Consider the following 24,491-nt stretch of genomic DNA (forward strand, 5'->3'; position numbering starts at 1 on the left):
TCCCTTTTTCAGAAAGTCTGCTCTAGCTTTAGTTTAGCCTTTAATATTCATAAATGTAATAATAAAAAAAAAATCTATTCAGGTTTAGTTACACTTACCGTATGAGTGTATGAAGTATGTTGATATAGATGTGTTTTGTACATATTGACTAACAAACTTAACAAAAATTGTCTTTGGATGTCGATTTAGTCTTGATATGTTATTATAGTTGACCTGGTGAAAGAGAGAGGAAAGACGTGATGATGTTTTTTTGTAAAGTAACAGCTTAGCATACATAACATGTTTACTGCGCACAGTAGTCAATGCCTTTTCACACTGTTGCATGTCATCATTATGCATGTATTTTACTAGGTAATAGGAGGGCTACAGTTGGGTCATGTTGACAAAGGTAAGGATGAAAACACTGTGAACATCAATATACCGGTAGTAGACTTTATTGTCGTTTTTTCATGTTTGCCAGGGACCAATCTTGTTTATTTAACTGGAAATAGCGTCATATTCCTGTCACAGCTGTTGTTCATTCAAGGAAGTACTGTTAAATAGAGGGGAAACACTCCAGAATGGAAAAGTAGCTCACATTAAATTAAAAGTATATGGGGTGAAACATAAATATACAACATCAACTTCAAAAGACAGCTTAAAACCTATCTCTTTGCTCACATTTAAATGAAACATCGGGGATATCCTGACACAAATTGTACTTTACCTACACTATTCTTACCCTACCTACTTTTATACACTTCCTATCAAATGCATGTATCGGACTTGGTTCTATGCAAATTTTACTGATCCTAATGTGAAAAACTGTGATTTACCTTACCTTGCTACCTCTATCTTTTTTATGCTCGCTTATGACTGTATTTTCTTACTGTTGTGAAGCACTTTGAACTGCAATTTCTGTATGAAAAGTTCTATACAAATAAAGTTATTATATTATTATTATATAAATATTAAATATAAAACATAAATGAGTGTGCTCTTTGTTTTCAGGGTGAGTGGGTGTGGGTGGAGTCCAGTATTGGGGTTCCCATTGGAGCCAGAGTCAAGGTGATGGACACTGGTCAAAGGCTGCTGGTCGACGACGAGGGGAAGGTAAATATCTCCCACAGATTATCAAAGAAATAATAAATACCTCTTGTTATTAAGAGATACTGTAGTGAATTTTGTGTTGCATTCTTCACACACGCACACACACACAATTTTGAATTTTCAAAAGTGGCGATTTTCTATATTCTTATCAAAGCTCGTGTTTTTTTATGTTTTGTGTTGGCACTATTTTGGCTAAATCTGCTGATCATCACTCATATTTCATTTTCCCTCCATGAGCGGGATTCATTATGGGCTCTTAATGTTTTTCAGCCCAGGACAGAAGATGATCAAATTCCTGTCTTGATGCAAGCTTATGCTATAAAACATGCTCTTGACTTGTGGGAGTGGGTAGACACTGCTTTGCATTAGATCATGTATTACTTACATTGTTGTTTTTCTTTTTATCTCATGTCATTTAATTCATTTTTTTTGCATTAGTAGATAACATACTGTGTAGAATGTGGAGACTGAGAGGAAAGATGGAGCAGATGAGGTTGAAGGGGATTGGTCAAGTTGTTAATCCAATTAGTGTATTTGTCGTTTTTGAATCCTGATCCACGTTATCCGAAACTACCATGTATTTCTGCAGAATTATCTCATGCGGCCTACCAATGACCCACCAGGACAAGTAATTTTTCATAGTATTCCTGCATATCTTCTGTCTTCCCAGGAGCACAGACTGTCCGCGGAGCAGGAGGCCTCCGTCCGGGTCATGCATCCCACGTCGGTGGAGGGGGTGGACGATATGATCCGTCTGGGGGACTTCACCGAGGCCGGCCTCCTCAGGAACCTGCTGATCAGACACAGGCAGGGCATCATCTATGTAGGTCACCTCCAACACACACACGCACACACACACACACACACACGCACGCACGCACGCACACACACACACACACACACACACACACACACACACACACACACACACACACACACACACACACACACACACACACACACACACACACACACACACACACACACACACACACACACACACACGGAAAGTCTATGTGGGTCCTTACTTATCGTAAATTTATACCGAAAGAGGCTGGATATAGGAAGAGGGAAGACAGGTGGGAAAATCAATAGGAGGCGATGTCCTCACTGAAAACTCAACACACGTTTGATGATTCATATTCACATCACTTGTGCAATAGCAATAATATCAGCTATATCAATTTCAATATTGTAAATCAAATATTTCTGATGTCAAAACTAGCCAAATCGTTACCCTAGTTTACCCTACTGTAGTTTTTTGTAAATCTGCTGAAAATGTGAAATACCAAATACGTTATCAGTATGCACCCAAAATATAACAAAACAAAAAAGAAACTGAATGACATTCCGATATTTAAATGTAAATTTGTTTCTAATACCCTAAACATGGCAAATCTGTTGCTCAATCAAATACGTCTTCTCTACCTTTACTGATATAAGCAATTTTATGATTCATTCCATTCATTTTGTAGAGTCTGCTTGTCTGCTTATTTTCCCAGAGCTGGTGACGAAAGTAGCTAGGGAGTTCCATATCTCGGTTCCTTCCCATTCTTAATCTTACTGAGTGCCTGAAGAGGTTATTTGTATAGCGTCTGAGATCAAAGGAATCCAGTGCACGCCTGGAGTGCATAGATGATTGACTTTTATTTTCATCTATGTCCAGAAATATATCTTTCTTTATATAAGTCATATAAAACATAGAATCTAACAGAGAGGTTTGCTATTAAATTATTTGTATATTACCCATTCAAATCTACCATTCCCAAACAGTGTTGCTTTCTGTACAGTAGCTTAAGTAAACTATTTTTTATTTTCATCATTATATTGAAAATCCAAAATGTTTTAACTTTTTCTTATTAGACCTACACAGGGTCTGTGCTGGTGGCAGTGAATCCATACCAGGAGCTGCCCATCTATACTGGTGACCAGGTAGGAGCTTCTCCTCTCCTTACCGTACATCTATTTAGTTAAATATCAAATATCTGAGGGTTGTAGGCTTTTACCTGCAACCTAGTCTCACGCACCTCAAGAACAACAGCATGAAGAATTTACCAAGCAGCAACCTAAGCAACCTAGGAACAGCAACCTTCACACTGAATTATTGTGGTATCCAGCAAAAATGAGAGGCTACCAATTTATTTGTGTGTGTGTGTGTGTGTGTGTGTGTGTGTGTGTGTGTGTGTGTGTGTGTGTGTGTGTGTGTGTGTGTGTGTGTGTGTGTGTGTGTGTGTGTGTGTGTGTGTGTGTGTGTGTGTGTGTGTGTGTGTGTGTGTGTGTGTGTGTGTGTGTGTGTGTGTGTGTGTGTGTGTGTGTGTGCGTGCGTGCGTATATGGTGTGTGCGTGCGTGTGCGGTATGGACACTCACACTCTCTTCTCCTCCAGGTAAGATTGTACCACGGTCGTAAGCTTGGGGAACTCCCTCCGCATGTGTTTGCCATCGCTGACACCTGTTACTACAACATGAGACAGTACCAGAACGACCAGTGCTGCATCATCAGGTCAGGACTAAAGGGCAGCATACTGTAGCTAGATAAGAGGCTGGTAAAGATGACCTGTTGTGGGTTTTGAAGATGACACTATGTGGGTCACTGCACGCAATCTCTCGTTCACAGTCACTTTCTTGAAACACTTAAAGGGGAACTATTTTACTATTTCTTTCACTATTTGGGCACTTTTACACAATTCCTGTGAGTCTATGGAACACCTCTGTAAGGTTTTTTTTTCAAAAAAATTCATTGTTTTGTATTTCTAATCAAGTACTCAAAAACAGCATTTTTCTACCTCAAGATCTTAAGCCGTTTTGAGGCTGGGCTCCAACCACTGTGTGGCCTGGTGCCAACTGCCACACCAACTGCCACATTATTATGCAGCTGAGAAATCTCTGACATCACAGATATGCACATTTTCAGATGACTCAGTTCAGTGAGGGTGAATATTGTGAGAGGAGAATTGGAAGAATGCGCCAATATGAGAATTAGAGACATAGATCCTATTAATATAAGTCCACATAGCTAGGAAACAATGCTAAACACTGAAAAAGGCCATTTATAAGATAGTTCCCCTTTAAATTCGTATTTATAATGATGGCCTGGCGAGAGGACAAGATGGCCAAAGGGGACACAAATGTTTTAATGAAAAAGATAAAAAGTAATAATAATAATAACATTTTATTAAAATTTAAATAATACACCAAAAAGTTTAAAGAAACAGACGATACATCACAGAGGTAAGGGAAATAATGAAAACCCACACCAAACAAACAACCTAATGAAATTACAAGGTATGTAATACATGAAGCAGAACAGACAAATTACATGTCAGTTAAAAGGCTGGGTGACAGTTGTAGGTGTGTATAAACAACTCTGCGATAGAGTCCTTAAAAGTAGTGAGGGAGATCTTTTGCATCTCGTTCCAACTGCTGGGAGCAGAAAATTGGATGGAGGATGAAGTGTTAACATGAACATCTAGCGAGAGAGATATGGTGAGCAGCTCTGTTGTTATAGAGATATGGTGAGCAGCTCTGTTGTTATAGAGATATGGTGAGCAGCTCTGTTGTTATAGAGATATGGTGAGCAGCTCTGTTGTTATAGAGATATGGTGAGCAGCTCTGTTGTTATAGGGAGTAGATGACAATTTTAACAGGTGCATCAAACAAGGAGGGGTCAGACCAAGCATGGTTTACATGTAGGGGTACATGTTTCATTATACCACTATATCAAACCTATAGTCTATCCATATAACACTATATAATAACAATGCACACAACAATCTAATTTAAGGGCAGATGTTGGCTGAGTGAAACAACATTACTATATGGCTAGTAAAGTAACTAACAATGTTGTAATTGATCTGGTGTGAGGCGGTGGTTCATCTGACAGAGCCTAATAGATCTAATTATTCTCTCTGTCCCTGTCTTGCTCCCCCCCTCTCTCCCCCCCTCAGTGGAGAGTCAGGAGCAGGGAAGACTGAGAGCTCTAAACTGATTCTACAGTTCCTTGCCGCAGTCAGTGGGAAGCACTCCTGGATCGAACAACAGATCCTGGAGTCCAACCCCATACTGGAAGGTACTAGTAGTAAAACAGTAGCTTCTAGAATCCACAATATTAATAATGTTTTATACCTTCTGTGGGTGTTATAATACAATGTGATATTTGCTTGTAATTCTAAAGTGTTTAACACACTATTTTACTGTAATATAAGTCATGAAAAAGCATTATATGTTGTGTATTAATATAAAACATTATGCCCATGGACAGAATTATAGCGCATTATGATTGGAGTATAATGTTTTGTAAATTTAGTTTATGATATATGTATTATAGACACACAGAAATAACAAACTGCTAATAAACATATTCTGTCTCCTACACCTACAGCATTTGGAAATGCTAAAACAATTCGCAATGACAACTCCAGTCGCTTTGGGAAATATTTGGAGATCTTCTTCAACAAAGATGGAGTGATCGAAGGTGCTAAGGTGGAGCAGTACCTCCTGGAAAAGTCCCGTGTCTGCCATCAGGTGAAACAACATTGTCCAACTAGGCAATATAATGATAGTGAATATCGGCATATCGTATTGTGGATTTTCTTTTAACATTGAGAATTGTGATAAACAATTTTGCTGTCTACGTCAATTCTAAAAAGCAAATGTCAGATTTCTCAGGCAATGATTTCTGAAATGTTTGAGAATGTCAGGTGAAAATGTATTGTATCACACTTCCCGTTACCATGAGGACCAATATGATAAACATCTATTACCATACAGGACCAATATGATAAACATTATTACCATACAGGACCAATATGATAAACATCATTACCATACAGGACCAATATGATACACTTCTATTACCATACAGGACCAATATGATAAACATTATTACCATACAGGACCAATATGATAAACATCATTACCATACAGGACCAATATGATAAACATTATTACCATACAGGACCAATATGATAAACATCATTACCATACAGGACCAATATGATAAACATCATTACCATACAGGACCAATATGATACACTTCTATTACTATACAGGACCAATATGATACACTTCTATTACCATGAGGACCAATATGATAAACATCATTACCATGAGGACCAATATGATAAACATCATTACCATGAGGACCAATATGATAAACATCATTACCATGAGGACCAATATGATAAACTATTACCATGAGGACCAATATGATAAACATCATTACCATGAGGACCAATATGATAAACAATATTACCATCAGGACCAATATGATAAACATCATTACCATGAGGACCAATATGATAAACATCATTACCACGTAGGACCAATATGATTAACTTCTATTACCATGAGGACCAATATGATAAACATCATTACCACGTAGGACCAATATGATAAACGTCTATTACCATGTAGGACCAATATGATAAACTTATATTACCATGTAGGACCAATATGATAAACTTCTATTACCATGTAGGACCAATATGATAAACTATTACCATGAGGACCAATATGATACACTTCTATTACCATACAGGACCAATATGATACACTTCTATTACCATGAGGACCAATATGATAAACATCATTACCATGAGGACCAATATGATAAACATCATTACCATGAGGACCAATATGATAAACATCATTACCATGAGGACCAATATGATAAACATCATTACCATGAGGACCAATATGATAAACTATTACCATGAGGACCAATATGATAAACATCATTACCATGAGGACCAATATGATAAACAATATTACCATCAGGACCAATATGATAAACATCATTACCATGAGGACCAATATGATAAACATCATTACCACGTAGGACCAATATGATAAACTTCTATTACCATGAGGACCAATATGATAAACTATTACCATGAGGACCAATATGATAAACTTCTATTACCATGAGGACCAATATGATAAACTATTACCATGAGGACCAATATGATAAACTTCTATTACCATGAGGACCAATATGATAAACTATTACCATGAGGACCAATATGATACACTTCTATTACCATGAGGACCAATATGATACACTTCTATTACCATGAGGACCAATATGATAAACATCATTACCATGAGGACCAATATGATAAACATCATTACCATGAGGACCAATATGATAAACATCATTACCATGAGGACCAATATGATAAACTATTACCATGAGGACCAATATGATAAACATCATTATCATGAGGACCAATATGATAAACAATATTACCATCAGGACCAATATGATAAACATCATTACCATGAGGACCAATATGATAAACATCATTACCACGTAGGACCAATATGATAAACTTCTATTACCATGAGGACCAATATGATAAACTATTACCATGAGGACCAATATGATAAACTTCTATTACCATGAGGACCAATATGATAAACTATTACCATGAGGACCAATATGATAAACTTCTATTACCATGAGGACCAATATGATAAACTATTACCATGAGGACCAATATGATACACTTCTATTACCATACAGGACCAATATGATACACTTCTATTACCATGAGGACCAATATGATAAACATCATTACCATGAGGACCAATATGATAAACATCATTACCATGAGGACCAATATGATAAACTATTACCATGAGGACCAATATGATAAACATCATTATCATGAGGACCAATATGATAAACAATATTACCATCAGGACCAATATGATAAACATCATTACCATGAGGACCAATATGATAAACATCATTACCACGTAGGACCAATATGATAAACTTCTATTACCATGAGGACCAATATGATAAACTATTACCATGAGGACCAATATGATAAACTTCTATTACCATGAGGACCAATATGATAAACTATTACCATGAGGACCAATATGATAAACTTCTATTACCATGAGGACCAATATGATAAACTATTACCATGAGGACCAATATGATAAACTATTACCATGAGGACCAATACGATAAACTTCTATTACCATGAGGACCAATATGATAAACTTCTATTACCATGTAGGACCAATATGATAAACTATTACCATGAGGACCAATATGATAAACTATTACCATGAGGACCAATATGATAAACTTCTATTACCATGAGGACCAATATGATAAACTATTACCATGAGGACCAATATGATAAACTTCTATTACCATGAGGACCAATATGATAAACTATTACCATGAGGACCAATATGATAAACTTCTATTACCATGAGGACCAATATGATAAACTATTACCATGAGGACCAATATGATAAACTATTACCATGAGGACCAATATGATAAACTTTTATTACCATGAGGACCAATATGATAAACTTCTATTACCATGTAGGACCAATATGATAAACATAGATTATCTCATGTGATTTTTCCATACCTAAGCAGATATTGATATATATATATTGATATCGGGAAAAGGCCTTCTGAATATTGTGATATTCATTTGTTTCCATATTGCCCAGCCCTAGTCCAATAAAAGCAAGCTGTCCTCATCTTTTAACTAGAAGGGCACTCAGAGAGATGCCTACATCTGTAAACCATAACAACATCTGTGCGAGTGTCAAAACCTACCCATCTGGGTAACGTCAGCTATATACACCTACTATGAAAATGTGTTATTAGGATAGGGCTATATTTCATTCCTGCCATGGAGCAAAACCAGCAAGAATTTACCTCAACTTTGGAACAGCTGTCTGACAGCTGTTCACACTGCTCACTCACAGGACCACTGGAACATCTCCGTTTATGAATCACAACGGTGCACATGTGTTTAAAATACAAAATTTAATAAAAAAATTGTTTGGATTCTCTCCCTCTCTGGACAGCCCAATCGCGCTTGTGACCACAGGAGAAAAGTACATTATTGTATATTATAAGTAATATATTGACATATTTACACAAATGTACAATATGTACATGTTACAAATAAGTACATATATTACATATTCAAAAATCTTTAACTTTTAATGTTCAGAAAACATTTGAGTTCCCCTGCTGGGGAAGGAACCTGGGACACTCGCATGGGAGGCAAGTGCCTTTACCTCAAGACTACTGAGACATACTTTTCTGATGGCCTCACCCAAACCCTAACCCTAATCCTAACCACACTGTTTACCTTTAAACTAACCGTAACCATAACCATAACCATAACCCTAACTTTCTATCTTAACCGTTATACGTTAAAACAAATCATAGTATTGCTGTGTTTGTATCAGGGTGGGTGGCTTAGTCTGGTGGTGAGCTCAATTATGGTGAGTCGCCCGGTCGTGCTGTTTGTTTTGGACTTTTGCAGATACAAAATGAAATATATTACTTATACAAGAAGTACATGTATTACTTATGGCTTTAAGGTACATTATGTACCTTTTTCCGCCCCTGTGGTCGATTAGTACTTATTATTTATGTTTTCTGATGAGACCGTGTTGCTGAGACTGTGCGCTCTGCCCCTACTTCAGACCAGTCGTCTCGTTTGACCACAACATTCTAAATACACAAAGTTGCACACACACACACACACACACACACACACACACACACACACACACACACACACACACACACACACACACACACACACACACACACGCACTACAGGTATCCTCTATGTAGCTAACACGTTCTTTCGATTTTGTGCATAGATCACTAGATTTCTCAACTTATAATATGCATTTCACATTGGCATTTCCTGATCATAACAAGAAGATGACAGATAACATTAAATACTTAAATACTGACAGCACAATATTGATGTTAGAGATTCGCTGGGAAAAGAACGTTTCTAATACATATATATTTCACCTACAATATGAAGCTGACTTGGGCATTGGCATGCTGTAAAGTGTTCCCAGAGAGCTGGGCCCTCATTTATCAATAATACGTAGAAAGTGTTCTATTTTCGCTCCTACGCACAGAATTTTGAATGTCTCTACGCACAGAAGAAAGGGGATTTATCAAACGTGTGTGCATAGGTTGTACCACACTCCGTGTTGATAAATACCAATTGTTCTTACCGTCTATGCTCGTGCACGATTATAAGTATTTGCATACAGAACTGCCCCTAATCAACCATATATGGTAATTAAATACCCCCATGGGAACATGCCTGTTTGTGGAATAATGGCTATAAGTGAACTATAAGATAAACTTCACTGAGAGCGAGATTGATCATGGAGGTCATCTAATGAACAAATTGAAGGTAGAAAGCATTTCGTTGTGAACAATCTTATTTGGAAACACACACCAAATAATATTCAGCTTTTTATTAAAAACAATATTTAATCGTATGATTTAAAATATTTTTTGAGAATAAATTAATCCAATGAAGTTGTCCATTCCAGTAGACACCCAGGAGGAAGGAGCGGCTAAGGGTGTTGACTGACGCAGTCCTACAGAACCACACAGAAATAAATGACAAGCTGACCCGACATTTTGCACTGTAATGACTGAAATGAACAGGTCACTGAAGCAAATTGCTACCTGTGCAACCCAATGGAGAATACAAACTCGTAACCACTATTTTGCGCTTGCGTTTACTGTATACTGCAAACAGGGCCGCCTGGGAGAAATGCGAGGCCCTGTGCGAGATTTAACGCGAGCCCCCCCCCCCCCCCCCCCCCCAAAAGGTTAAAAAAAAAATATATATATATATTTTTTTTTTTTTTTTTTATACAGTCAACATATTCTTAAATAATAGCGCTGCCCGAGGCGGGGCATGATACAGTCAACATATAGCAAAAGAGAGAGCGAGAGAGAGCTCCCGTTCTACAGTCAATATACAGTGTACAGAGAGAGAGAGAGAGAGACACATTGGAAAGAAATTGAAATGTAATTGGCCCTAAACAGAGAGTCCACAGTGGCAGAATACCTGAGCACTGTGACTGAAGATCCTTGAGCACAGCCTAGCCATCGAGAAAGGCCGCCATAGGCAGACTGTGTGTGTTAGAAAGAGAGAGAGAGAGAGAGAACATGTGTGTTTGTCATGTGTGTGTGTGTTAGAGAGAGACTAGAGCATGTATGAGAGATCCAAAAGGACAAAGATCAACACTTAAATCCAACAAGAAGAGGGTCTATACCAGAGAAACCAAAGCAGCAAGGAGCCAATGGCCGACATCAGCTAAATAGGCTAGCCAGGTACTGTGACACCAGGCCACACACAGCTTTGGCCAACGGCCCAACGCTACCCAAGCGACCAAGACATTCACACACAGCACATGTCGTATCTCCAAATGTTGTGAAGTAGCATATGTTTTGCCTGGAAAAAAACATCGTTATTAACAAAACATTCGGGAGGGGAAGGAAGGAAGAGTGGGGTAATGTCATGACATTTTCATTAATCGTACCTGCACAAAAGGAATGCAGGGCGAAAGGCCGCAACACAGGTCTCCACGTTGACGAAAGGCCTCTCGCTGTCGGGACAAATAAGCTATGGCCAGAGCCTTGTCATGGTGCAGGCCCGACTACATCTTCTGTCAAAGATGATGTCGTAGTCAGAGTGCCAGTCTGCCAGAACCCCCTGCTATTCTCAAGGCTAACTGATAGCATCAAACGAACGTTCCCAGCTGACGCTAAACAGCTAACTGGCTAACAGTTAGCTCAATCAGGCACCTGGCTGTATGTAGCCGCATAGCTTGCTTCTGCGTTAGCTAATGGTTAGCACAAGCTAACAGCTAATTAGCTAACAGCTGATTGAGCTAACTGTTAGCCAGTTAGCTGTTTAGCTTCAGCTGGGAACGTTCGTTTGATGCTTGTGCTAACCATTAGCTAACGCAGAAGCAAGCTATGCGGCTACATACAGCCAGGTGCTCTCACCAGGCACACACCGTTAGCTTAGCTACTAGTAGTACTATATTAGCTAGTCGACCAGTTTGGCTCCAGAGAGAGAGAAAGAGAGATAGGTCCACGGCGGGTATATAATCATAGGTTGACTCACCATAACGCAGTATCAATGCGGCGCCAATGGTAAAGTTGGAAGGAGACTTTCTTGGCCCACGGTGTAATTTCTTCTGATCCATGCTGCTTTTGAAAAGACATCCACTCGCCTCGCTCCTCTGAATAGCGCTGAATTAGATCATCCCTGTACCTCGTGTGTCCGAGAAGAGCCCGGAAACACTATCCTAAAATCTGTAGAGCAGCAAAGCCGCAGAAACCGGAACACTGCAGTCTGCAGAGCCGCAGAGGCAGGAACAAGTCAGACACATTCTACAAACGTGTCTAATGTGAAATATATAAGCATATAAGCAAAACTAGATTTTAGGTCTGTGATGAAAAAGGGCCTCGCGGGAAGGGGGGCCTCGCAATTTTTTTTTTTTTTTTTTTTTTTTTTTTTAATTTGTATTTTTTTTTTTTTTTGCGAGGCCCCCCTTCCCTGACTGCAAAATAAATGCACTCTATGGCTCTTGAGTGCGCGTGAGCCCATTATAATTGCACTCCTGTTGGGTCGTTGGGTTGGTCAGAGTCATTAACTATGGCTTCAGTGGATAACCCCCATCACCTGCATTTAAGTGATATTTTAATTACAGATACCATTACCCCAGTAATAACATTACAATTGAATTAAATTGGGTAACGCTCACCAATAAGCCATCCGTCTTCAACAGCGTCTCCATGGAGACGAAGGCCCACAGAACTGTACTATGAAACATATCAGCCAAATCTGCATTGCAAATTATCTGTACATTGACAGAGTAGAATCTCTTTCTATTCACATAACGTTAGGTTATGACTATAACCAAGTTCTGTTAACACTAGTGGACGCTCAGCGTCTCATTGCATATATCTCGCTTCAGCATATATATACTGAATACATTTCTAAATGTACCTTTAAATGCCAGCATTCATCTGGCCACACCCCCATCCGCTTACCTACATAAGCAGGGGTGGTGCCACACACTCATCTCCTTCCCAACAAATTTCACCACAATGAAAAATCAAGGGCCGCAGCGGCGTCTAGACGCTGAGTGTCCACTAGTGTTAACAGAACTTGGTTATAGTCATAACCTAACGTTCTGTATCACACTAGCTCCCGCTCAGCGTCTCATTGCATAATAGGAGCTGAGCGGGAGCTAGAAGCTCGACAAATGTACCCCGCTGAGGCCCCCCACAGCCATCAGATCAGGGAGGACCGAGCCCCCCGACCCCCCCTAATGGATGGCACCCCCCCTATTGGGGGCTTCACGGGAGGGCGACGGACCCGACCGCGCGAAGAGGCACTCAAGCAACTCAACGCACAGGGTGAGCAGACCGTGGCTTGACCCCACGACTACACACACGCACAACCCGCATGCCACCCGGGAACGAACGGAGGGAACAACCTCGTTACTGCCCCCAGAATCACGGGGTCAAGGGCAAACCCAACCCCGTGGCAAGGCCGTAGCAGCGGAGCGCGAAGGAAGACCCAGACCCACCAAAGGGACTGGACTCCCTGGAACGGGGGCCCGGAGAAGTCCATGATGCCAGCATCAAGACCCCACCAGGTGGGCACTTAGTGACCCCGCCCCCCACATCGCCAGCGTATTCGGACAAAGGCCCCTCAGCCGAGCGGGCCCTGTCCCCCCAATAGTACACCGCCTGGCACACTGACCCTGCAGAACAGGCAGTCAGCATGGCCGTAAGCACACAAAAAAGGTTAACCAACGGAAGCAGGCAGGGCACCGGGGAAAAACCAGGCAACAGGCTGTTAACCCTAGCCTGGAGACTGCGGACGAGACAGGCGCCAGAGGGGACAGCTGAACACAGCCGCCCCGGCGGAAGGGGCGTAAGCTGGCGTTGTTGCATGACCAAGCCTCCATTTAAAAAAAAACCCACCCAGAGGGGTTGAGGCAGAGAAGGCTGACACGATTGGCAGACGTCATGAACGTGCAGGGGCACCCTCAACCGGTGAACCCGGGAGTTGACACTGCTCCAACACACCAGGGAATCAACCACCTTGGTGTTACCCAATGCGGTGATTGTTCCTATAACCCCTCAAGAAAAAAAAACTCAAACACACCTGCGGGTATACACCGGCTATACCGCAGTACAAGTGTTTCAGTTTTCAAAAAAGGGTTAACCCAGGCCTACGGGTCGACGAAACATGACTTCGGACCGGGCCCGGTGATACGGGAAGCACAGGGTCACCAGAGGAGGTCAAAGACCACCCCAACAGGCCCCTCTTCGCCATGCGTGAGAGAGGAGCGAAAAAGAATGGAGAACCAGCCCCAAGCACACCGTACTTGGTATTCCCAGGCGGTCTCCCAACCAAGTACTAACCAGGACCAACCTGTGTAGCGGCCGAGATCTGACGAGATCGAGCGTGTACAGGTTGGCATGGCCGTAAGCCATTACGACAGTGCTGAGTAAAAAATTTACCCAACCAGGGTCTCCATAGCGCTTAACCCTGTGACACCCGGACCGACCTCGCATTTTTCCCCCTGAAAAAAGCCCAAGTCCCTCAGGGTACCAGAACAGCAGATCTACATCCCCGGCGGACAACGGGTTCAACTGATCCGGACCAGCGTGACCAGAACCAGTCCCGTGCCCTAACCACGCCGACATGCTTACTCCAGGAGAAGGGGCAGATATGCGTGTTGATCTTAAACATGAAAAGAAGGCGCCACCCAGACGTTCGGGCGAACCGCGCCCGGTGGCCCACCCCCAGGGCGTGAGACCCCTCTACATATGTTCAGATCCATTGCGTCATCATCCCCCAGATATGAACGAGAATCCGTCGATAACCAAACCAGGTCGTCGGATTTGGTCGTCGGAAGAGGAAAAACCTCCATCCCAGTTGCTTTATAAAAACGCCGTTTTAACCTCAAGCAACCAAGGCGTGCCAGTCAGTCGCCTGTTTACAGAACACCCCGAGCTAGCACTATACGTGCGTCGGGACACACCCACATCAATGAACAGGCTATTTAGACCTGTCATTGAATCCCCAAGGCGCCCAGGGGAACGACAAGAGGGGTGTGATACTTCCTAACTCCAACTCTTTTTAATAGAAAAGAAGGAAGCACCAACAGTATGTATCCCAGTCTACACAGCCAGGGGTAAAAATTGTTCACATTTTTACATCCCACCACCCTCCCATAGGAAGGAGACGGGAATCCCCAGAGAGACTTCCCACGCGAGCTGTACAGATTGAAAAGAATATATTGCACCTTGAGCCATGTAAAATATTGGTTTTAGGGCTCTCCGGGGAGGAGGCACTGAACCCATACACACTCAATAATCGAATTGAATCGAATACATACACAATAGAGTAGGACTCCTTCTTGAGGGTCCACTCACCTTGACAATCTGAGGAGGAGGCTCTGTACTCTGAAGGAGGCTCCCTCACATGGAAGGAGTGTCCCAACTCACAGAAGGCCCGAATAGGAGCTTGGTGAGGAGGAGCCCTGACCACCCCCCGAAACAGATCCATCACATGGACCTGAACAGCACACGGAAGTCCTACCAACAGAGACGCGCACAGTGACGTACTCTATGGCGGGGGAATTTCTGCGGTGCACACGCCCAATATTCCAGGCCGTGGGACCAGGAAACTCCCTCCCCCCCCCTCACCCTGTAACGTGCCGAACCGCAACGTGACAGGAACCTTGAAGGACAGGTGGGTTTACCCCTGACCAACAGAAAAAAGGGGGAGGAAAGGTTACCAGTTCACCCCTTTACGACCCCACACCCATGATACGATGTAATGACAAAAAGAGAGTATGACACAGTCATAGTCAGCTCCATGAAGCGTCTGAGACAGCTTCACACAGCGCATGAGCTAACCTGCTATCTGATTTTTACTAAGGAAAAAACACAGAATAGAGAGGGCTCTCCAAGAGCCCCGGTACCAAACTTACACATGTGCTTCTGTGGCCAGTCCAACCCAGTTGTAGGTCACATGACACACACAACCCATCATCACCTACAAAAAATGGCAAAAACACTCTACAGAGGAACGCCGTTTTTCATAATGAGAGAATACATAATTCTCGATTAGTATCGGCCACAGGCCTTGCTAAGCACACACGAAAGCGACCAAACAATCTTTTCTTTTAGGAAAATAAAGTTTCTCCAGCAGTTTTAGCACAACCTCAGCAATCAAGCTAAGGGTTACATCGTATCCCTACCACACAGTGACACAATGTAGTGCAACAACATGTCTGAGAGGAGGATGAAGAAGTCCCCAGGGAACCGGGGGGAAACACAATCCTCCTACTTTACCCTTAATACGGCCAGTTAAAACAGGAAAACCTGTTAATATGTGAACACACTGTTCATTGTCATTACAGGCTGAGAAAATAATCATTCTTTACTCATTTGTCACTAAGCATAGCTTTATAGGTTAGTTAACCCCCTTAGTTGTGGGTACACGGTACATATAAACACACATGATGTTTCTCAACACAACAAACCAGATCATTTTCACATCTGTAACAACAACCCGATTTGCATGGAGAAGCTAAATACCAGTGACAAGACAATTCACACATAACTCGTGTCGTATCCTAAATGTAGTGCAGCAACACTCGTTTTGAAAACATCGTTATTTACAAAACATTTAGAAGGGAAAGCCAGAAGAAGTGTACAAGGTCTGGTCAGGCCTTGCCTACCCGGAGCGTAGATCAAGCGAAGTGCAGTCTCAAGGCACCGTAGTAAACACAGCCGTCCTGTGTTGTCGATCTGGGCAGCGTCGCCGCTCCATCCCGTCGCTACGGTCCCCCTTGTTGACGCAGTCCTTGCCGTCCTGGCCCAGGGCAGGTTCGACGAACATCCTCTGTCAAAGATGACGTCGTAGTCAAGAGTGTTTAAAACATGTTATAATCAAAGCACGTTCAACAGAGTAGCATTAAGCTAACGGCCGCTCTAACCGTCGGGCGCTACCGCCCCTGCCCGCGAGACGCCGAACGAACGGCGCACGCGACCAGAGGGGAGACTTCGAATCCCCCCCGCCTCTCCCCGTGAGGGAGAGGGGAGTTGGGAACCGCGGCGGCGCGCGAGGGGCCGGAGCCACCCCATGCTGGGCCCACCTAGTGATCACAGCAGGCTAGCGCCGCAGCTAACAGCTGACTGGCTAACAGTAGGCCACCACTAGCACGTAAGCTAAGCAGCTATCACCTGAACTTGTACACAATGATATAACACTCACTCAGACAGGCCGCCGTTCTGAAACCCTCCTCACTTTTTAAGAGAAAATAGAAACAAGATGTTAACACAGTTTTACAACGGTGATTTTACCAACACCCGACGGAGCCAGCACAATACCAAACTGGCTGACTTGAACACAGATCTTCCACTAACGAACATCTATGCCCATATTTCCTCGTGAGGGAATACTCTCATTTGGATATGAAAGATGGGGCCTACACTGTGACAGAGAAAACATCCACTCGTCCAGAAAACACAGGGATCACCAGTGTTAATGGTCGTGGCCCACTAGTTAAACTATAATGGGCTTCAGATCAAGGTCTTCCGCTGTTGCCTAAGAGGCTGAACAAAAGACCTTAATCTGGGGCCGGTGTTAGTAAACATTGTCAGCCAGCCCCCATAGCACTAACAGACAAGTGGAGCCGCAAGCAAACATCACTCACCAACCTGGAACTCACCGCTTCTCACAACAGCGGCGCGTCCTACAGTTCAGCTGTGTCCTGAAAGGTTTTACCGCAACCAGCACAGCAAGGAACTGCAGTTGAGAGGCATGCAGCGGCGTGCTCCCAATACGAAAACCGGTGGAGGATTTTAGAATGATCACCATCTTCCAGACACTCAAGTGACGAAGACAATATCGCCGTATTTTCTCGAAAATAGTGAGAGAGAAAATAAAGATATGATGTCAACGTATCTCCTGTTCTTCTTTTCCTCGTAAACATTGTCAGCCAATATTTTTCTCCACGTCAAGTGGGCATATGAGCAACACGTTGCTTGTGATGAAATTTGAGAAGGAGATGAGTGTGTGGCACCACCCCTGCTTATGTAGGTAAGCGGATGGGGGTGTGGCCAGATGAATGCTGGCATTTAAAGGTACATTTTGAAATGTATTCAGTATATATATGCTGAAGCGAGATATATGCATTGAGACGCTGAGCGGGAGCTAGTGTGATACAGAACTGAATTAGTTGATTGATGGAGCTTTGACAGCTACATGGGTACACATTCTATTTGCTCCGATGATGTTGGGAAATGCCTGAGCGATCTCCAATCTCACGCTGAGAAGAATCCCAGGGTGGAGAGGACTTGAATGTGCGCGGGGATGGCATTCATGTGCGTTGTTTCATGCTCCAATTTGTGACCCGGGTAGCGGACTCTACTTATATTCTCTCTGCAAATATCCGTGACAAGTCTTCATTCTGCATTCTGCATTCATTCGGAAAGACCTATTCTAAATGCTATTTATAGGGTTTGACAATAATTACACTCATGTCTCTATTTTACAATTAACTATAATTAATTATGAGTCATACCGAACACGTCGGTGTTGGAACTCTAATGCATGAAAACATATTCCATCTGTTGCAGTTTTCCTATTCTACCGCTTGGTGCCAGATGTACGCACAATCTCAAGCACACGTTCATTTTGATCAATCCCACACTTTGCTTAGAAATGATCGTACGCACAGTTTACGCACATATCTGTGCGTATGCAGCATTGATAAATGAGGGCCCTGGAGTTTAGGTGAGGCTTTGTGTTGTAGCGCTACACCCTCTTGCATTTATGTTTACCCTCATTATTTATTTCAATGTGCAATGATGGAAATGAATAAAAATAAAAAAAAACTTGTTGTTGACCTATTTGAAAGATATTTGAGGCCAGGTCCTGGGCCTGTAGTCAGCCTAAGTTACAGTATGTTAGAGTTACAGTATGACTGATACGGATACACACACACACACACACACACACACACACACACACACACACACACACACACACACACACACACACACACACACACACACACACACACACACACACACACACACACACACACACACACACACACACACACACACACACAGGAGTGATTGCAATACCCCCTTGTCAGTGCTTTGTGTGCACACAAATGTAATAAAGTCAATCTCTAAAATAAATCCATAAAAGTATAGTATGCTGAAGATATCACTGGGTTATTGCCTTGAATTGCTTTCAAAATTATTAACAGCCATTTACTGTAAACAACCAGTAAGCTGCGTTGAGGGAAGGTTGGCCTTTGCCTTTGTTGTATAGAAGACATGCCATGTTGTATGTGGTCATTCAGTCACTGGATTGTGTATAGAAGTAAGTAAGAACTATGTCTTACTATAATATAAGACATTACCACTTACCAGCTATAAGTATTGTGTTACTAAAAGTAACCTCTTGCTTCGTGGTCCCAGGCCCAGGGGGAGAGAAACTACCACATGTTCTACTGCATGCTGGCAGGGATGACGGCAGAACAGAAGAAGACTCTGTGTCTGGGAGATGCTACAGAATACAGATTCCTGACACAGGTATGAACTCGCTGCTGATCATTTGAATGCTAATGAATGCCCTTTGTTGCTATCCCAGAATTATCGGTGCATCTAAACAATTCATCAAAAAATTCATTTTCATCCCCAAATTTGTTTTAAGTCCAGGCAATTTAACCACCTTGGGTTCACCTAATGGGTGGAAATAAAAACCAACCTGAGCAAAATGGCCACCATGTGAAAATGGTCCATGGGGTCTGTTAGCTTTTAGCATGTCTTTGAAAAAATAAAAAAGTATGTCAAATGGTTTGAAAGTTATTTGGAAGGTGCTTGTCTGTGATTTTTCAAGCCAGTCCTAATGTTTTTTTTTATTTTTTTTAATCAATTTTAATTAATCCCAATTTGTGACAAATCGTAGACCTTTTAGATAAAACTGATCAGACCAGTGTCTAATCCATGGCTCTGCCTCTGTTTTCACATCCTGCAGGGTGACTGTATAGACTGTGAGGGGCGGGAAGACGCCAAAGACTACAACCGGATCCGCACAGCTCTGAAGATCCTGACCTTCACAGAGAGCCAGTGTTGGGAGATCCTCAAGATGCTGGCAGCCCTCCTGCACCTGGGGAACGTCAGCTTCAAAGGTTAGCCTCCCCACCATGTGGATGTCTATGGTTGCACTCAGATCTTTTGTGGACTATAGTGTTTGATTACAATATTTTTTAAAGGAACATGCCAACATTATGGTTGTTAACACTATGGGTGCCATGGGTTAAATTCATTATATACCATAGGTTGCCGGCTCTATTTGTCTATGGAGAAGTACCCCTTTTTTGCATGGCTATAACTTTTTAAATTCTATTGCTACATTGCCATTATTAGGGCCCATTCAAAGTCCTATATGTATTGTTCATTGTGTAGCAACGTTAAACTTTTTCATTCACATATTCCTAGTAAAGTATGGTCTAATGTATAAGTATGTTTTCATCTCTTTCTGCAGCTTTCTCCAGAACGTGATCTATAGCGCCAAATGCATTATATTGATGATGAAATACAGTTTGATGGCAATCGGGGCGATATAAAAAATGTCAATTGGACGTACTTCTAGAATGATCTACGTATGATCTGATGATGACCGGATGGGCGGGGGATCGTTTATAATTCCGTGGGCAGCGTTAGATGATTCATCCAGAGTGGGTCATATGTTCATCATAACAGTTTATATGGAACACGTTCAAGAATAACGCTGAATCTCACCGGATCTTCCTCGCGCCGTTGGACGATCAGCGTGGTGTAGACCGTTTTCGATTATGGGATGTTTATCCTGATGAACCATTTCCAGCTTGTATACTATAATACTATATACGTCCAAATCATGTTGTTTATCGAGTTATTGGCAATGGATCGCTATTATATTGTGACGAGCGAGTGCCGGCAGCCAAACCGAGTGCCCGGAAGTAATATGGCCGACCAGCACAACCTCCATAGCACTTCCTGTTTGGCGATTGCGCCGATCGGCCACCAGATGGCGCTCCTGAACCGCCAGAGAGCTCAGTGGGTCCTCCTGGTGGATCTCAGGCCAGCGGAGGGGAAATATGAATCCGATCGCAGATTTTTGAAATATTGATATTAAAGACGCTGTACAGCGTCCTTCGGCAACTTGAGCATGGCCGGGAATGACGCTGTAAAGCGTTTCCCGGCAGTCAAAGTGTTAACGCTTATCGTTTTCTCCAGAGTCAATTTCCTCTCTCAAAGCTATCCGGCTGCAAGCTGGCCTAGTTTAGCAGAAATGAATGTAAGCGGATATGGACCAGCTAGCCTAGCTGTTTGCCAAAAACACCTCTTCTGGACTTTTAATCTAGGCTAGTGGTCCGTATCCACTTCCATTCATTTGTGCTAAGCTAGGCTAGCTTGCAGCTGGATAGCTTTCTACTGAATGCACATTTCCCATAATGTTAGCATGTTCCTTTAGGTTTAGCTCCAATTCAGCGATTGTAGTCAAATATTAATTTGGCTTGGATAGCATAAATAGGCCCAATTTCTTCAAGACATCTTCATGAAATGTTACAGATTGAACCCAATTATAGGGGCTAATTTAATTTCACCTCATGAGATTTTCAGATCCCAAGACAATATATAATGTCTAATGTTTAAAATGTGAGATTGATCATGTTTTTTGTTATTCAGCCACCATCTTTAACAACATGGAGAGCAGTGACGTCAGCCAGTCTAAACACTTCAGTCTGACAGCCACAGTCCTGGAGGTGGGCTTTCTGTTCGCAACGTCTGGTTCTATACAGTAGCTTTGATTGCTTTTCCATTGTCCCTGATTTTGATGAGTTGTGACGAATATTGATGATTATATTATGATTATATAATATGTGATTCTCTAATACATTTTTATTGTAAATTAACGTTTTTATGTCTGCAACCCTGTTAATTGTGCTGCTGCCTGTCTTGGCCAGAACATTCTTGTAAACATTTTTTTTATTTCAATGAGATTCAAAGGTAAAAAAAAAAGAATTCAAGTAATATAAATAGTTCATTATAATTCATATAATCATTTGTACTATAATGAATGGTGATACAATAATGAAAATGTACCTTTTTTGTTAGTCTTTTAGTTCATTTGTTTCCCCCACAGCAATCTTAAATGCACATCATCCCTGTGAAATAATCAAACAATACTGATGAAGTCAGTGTGCCTGTTGTCTACAGGTGAAGAGCGCAGCTCTGGCGGTGAGTCTGACCCATCGCTCTTTCCTGACCAACAGAGAGAGCGTGACCAAACCTCTCAGTGTGGAACAGGCCTCAGACTGTAGAGACGCCTTCGCCAAGGTAAGACAGCTGGGCCACTGACACCGTAGCAGAAAGGTAAGGCAGCTGGGCCACTGAAAAGCAGGCTACTGGATGTCTTTAACCTCTTAAGCCCGGAGCCCTATTTTCTGAAAATCCGCCTAAAATACATACCTAAGTAAATGGAATATTGCTCCACTTCTACAAGGGACATTTGCATATTTGCATGGTATCTAGGGACATCTATGGACCTCAGTGACAGAAATATTGTGTCTATTACTAGGCTTGCTTAAATTGTGATGAAACAAAGGAGAATATGAATTATGATTTTTCTTTGCATCTTTGAGAGTGAATAACACCATGCTAATAATGACCAGACATGAAAAACTACCACTGATCTCGTTCAGTACCTTCTTGAGATAATGTGTACAAAAGATCTAAGGAAATGAATAAAGGGAAGATGATTAAACAGAAGGTTTTGTAGCTACAGTACTGAATTCTCCCATCCGGACCAATGCAATTTGAAATATTATTATAGAATATAGAGTAGCAGGCTTATAAATTACCTTATTGTAGCCAATTCGCAAATTCTTTTATTTAAAAAAAAAATTTTATCCACTTTTTCTCCCATTTTTCTATATTTTCTCCCATCCCAATTTCGTATCATCCAATTCAACCCTCCCCTGTCACGAACGCTGTTTCTTGCCTCCCACAAGCCGGCTGCAATGTGGACTAAGTCATACATAGCACAAGTCCCCTCCGGTACTTGAGGTAACAGCAGTCGCATCTTTTCACCTGCGCAGCTCGATCTCTCAGTGGCGAGGAGTAACGCGTGGGAGGCTCACGCTGCCCCCGACACTTCCTGATTCTACTGCGCAGGCGCACCAACCAACCTGTAGGAGTCGCTGTCCACAACGCCCGATCCCCACCCATCAGTTTCCCACCCCCTAATACGGCCAATGTGTATTAGTATGAACGACCAGCTAAACTGAAAGCAATGTGGAGCGCTGGGCTCGAACAGGCAAGCTCAGCGTCTCCGTCATTCGTGGCGAGCGCCTTGCCCACTACGCCACGTAGCCGCCCTGCCAATTCGCACATTTATGGATTGTGCCAAATCTTATATTTCAAATGCCCGAGTTCAATTTGGATTTAGTATCACCAGGCGTGCATAGGTACAGATAATGAAATCTACTGTATGTACAGTAGCTTTTTTTTATTTTTGCCAGGGTGCCGCCATTTTAAATCTAATTGTTGCTCAATGCTAAAAATAGGGGATACAAACTAACTGTGCTCCAATATATGCCAATAACGTTACGTTTTGTGGTATATTATCCAGAGTAATAAGAGAATAAAAAAATATTCATAACAAGTCATAGAGGCTTTTGGGTAGGGTGTTTCTGAACAATTCCAACGCTCATTGAAAGCTGTGGGTGTCCTCTTCAAAATGGCGTTAAAAAAAACTACAATTACCTACTTCAGATTTCCAAAATGGCGGATTTCTGCGACCAAAACTAACGTAAGGTTATGTATATAACCAAGTCCTATGAATACTGGTGACGCTCAGCGTCATCTGCACTAACCTCACTTCGTGCACATGCACTGAATAAAAATCCACAATGTACCTTTACATACCAACATCCGTCTGGCCACACCCCTATCCGCTACCTTCATAAGCAGGTGTGTGGTCACCTACCCAATCTTTCACCACAAGGCGAGATCAAGGGCCGCAGTGGCGTCCCGAAGCTGAGCGTCACCAGTATTCATAGAACTTGGTTATATACATAACCTTACGTTCTATATCATACTGGCTGCCGCTCAGCGTCATCTGCACTACAGGAGCTGAGCGGGAGCCTGAAGCTCGACAAATGTACCCCGCTGAGGCCCCCCACAACCATCAGACTGGAGAGGACCGAGCCCCCCGACCATCCCTAATGGAGGACGGGAGGGAGACTGATCCGACCGTGCGAAGAGAAACTCGAGCAACTCAACGCACAGGGTGAGCAGACCGTGGCTTGACCCCACGACTACGCACACGCACAACCCGCATGCCACCAGGGAACGAACAGAAGGAACAAACCTCGTTACCGCCCCCAAAATCACATGGTTGAGAACAAACTCAACCCCGTGGCAAGGCCGTAGCAGCGGAGCGCGAAGGAAGACCCAGACCCACTGAAGGGA

The 24,491-nt window shown here is 42.4% G+C and overlaps 1 protein-coding gene across 1 annotated transcript in view; it reads left to right on the plus strand.

Moving 5' to 3' along the window:
• Positions 1-376: 376 nt before the first annotated feature.
• Positions 377-24,491, plus strand: part of LOC311239418 (unconventional myosin-VIIb-like) — a gene marked incomplete at its 5' end in the record, with an annotated part of 195,727 nt that continues 171,612 nt past the window's right edge. Inside the window, 11 exons of the mRNA XM_084327722.1 lie at positions 377-388; positions 991-1,092; positions 1,760-1,912; positions 2,953-3,021; positions 3,475-3,590; positions 5,035-5,156; positions 5,469-5,611; positions 19,449-19,562; positions 20,008-20,161; positions 21,705-21,781; positions 22,236-22,355. Of these exons, the coding sequence (XP_084183848.1) occupies positions 377-388; positions 991-1,092; positions 1,760-1,912; positions 2,953-3,021; positions 3,475-3,590; positions 5,035-5,156; positions 5,469-5,611; positions 19,449-19,562; positions 20,008-20,161; positions 21,705-21,781; positions 22,236-22,355 (1,182 nt within the window). The remainder of the gene's footprint in view (positions 389-990; positions 1,093-1,759; positions 1,913-2,952; positions 3,022-3,474; positions 3,591-5,034; positions 5,157-5,468; positions 5,612-19,448; positions 19,563-20,007; positions 20,162-21,704; positions 21,782-22,235; positions 22,356-24,491) is intronic.

This window comes from Notolepis coatsorum (assembly GCF_963971535.1).
Source record: "Notolepis coatsorum genome assembly, chromosome: 13".
In the NCBI taxonomy this organism is placed as follows: domain Eukaryota; kingdom Metazoa; phylum Chordata; class Actinopteri; order Aulopiformes; family Paralepididae; genus Notolepis; species Notolepis coatsorum.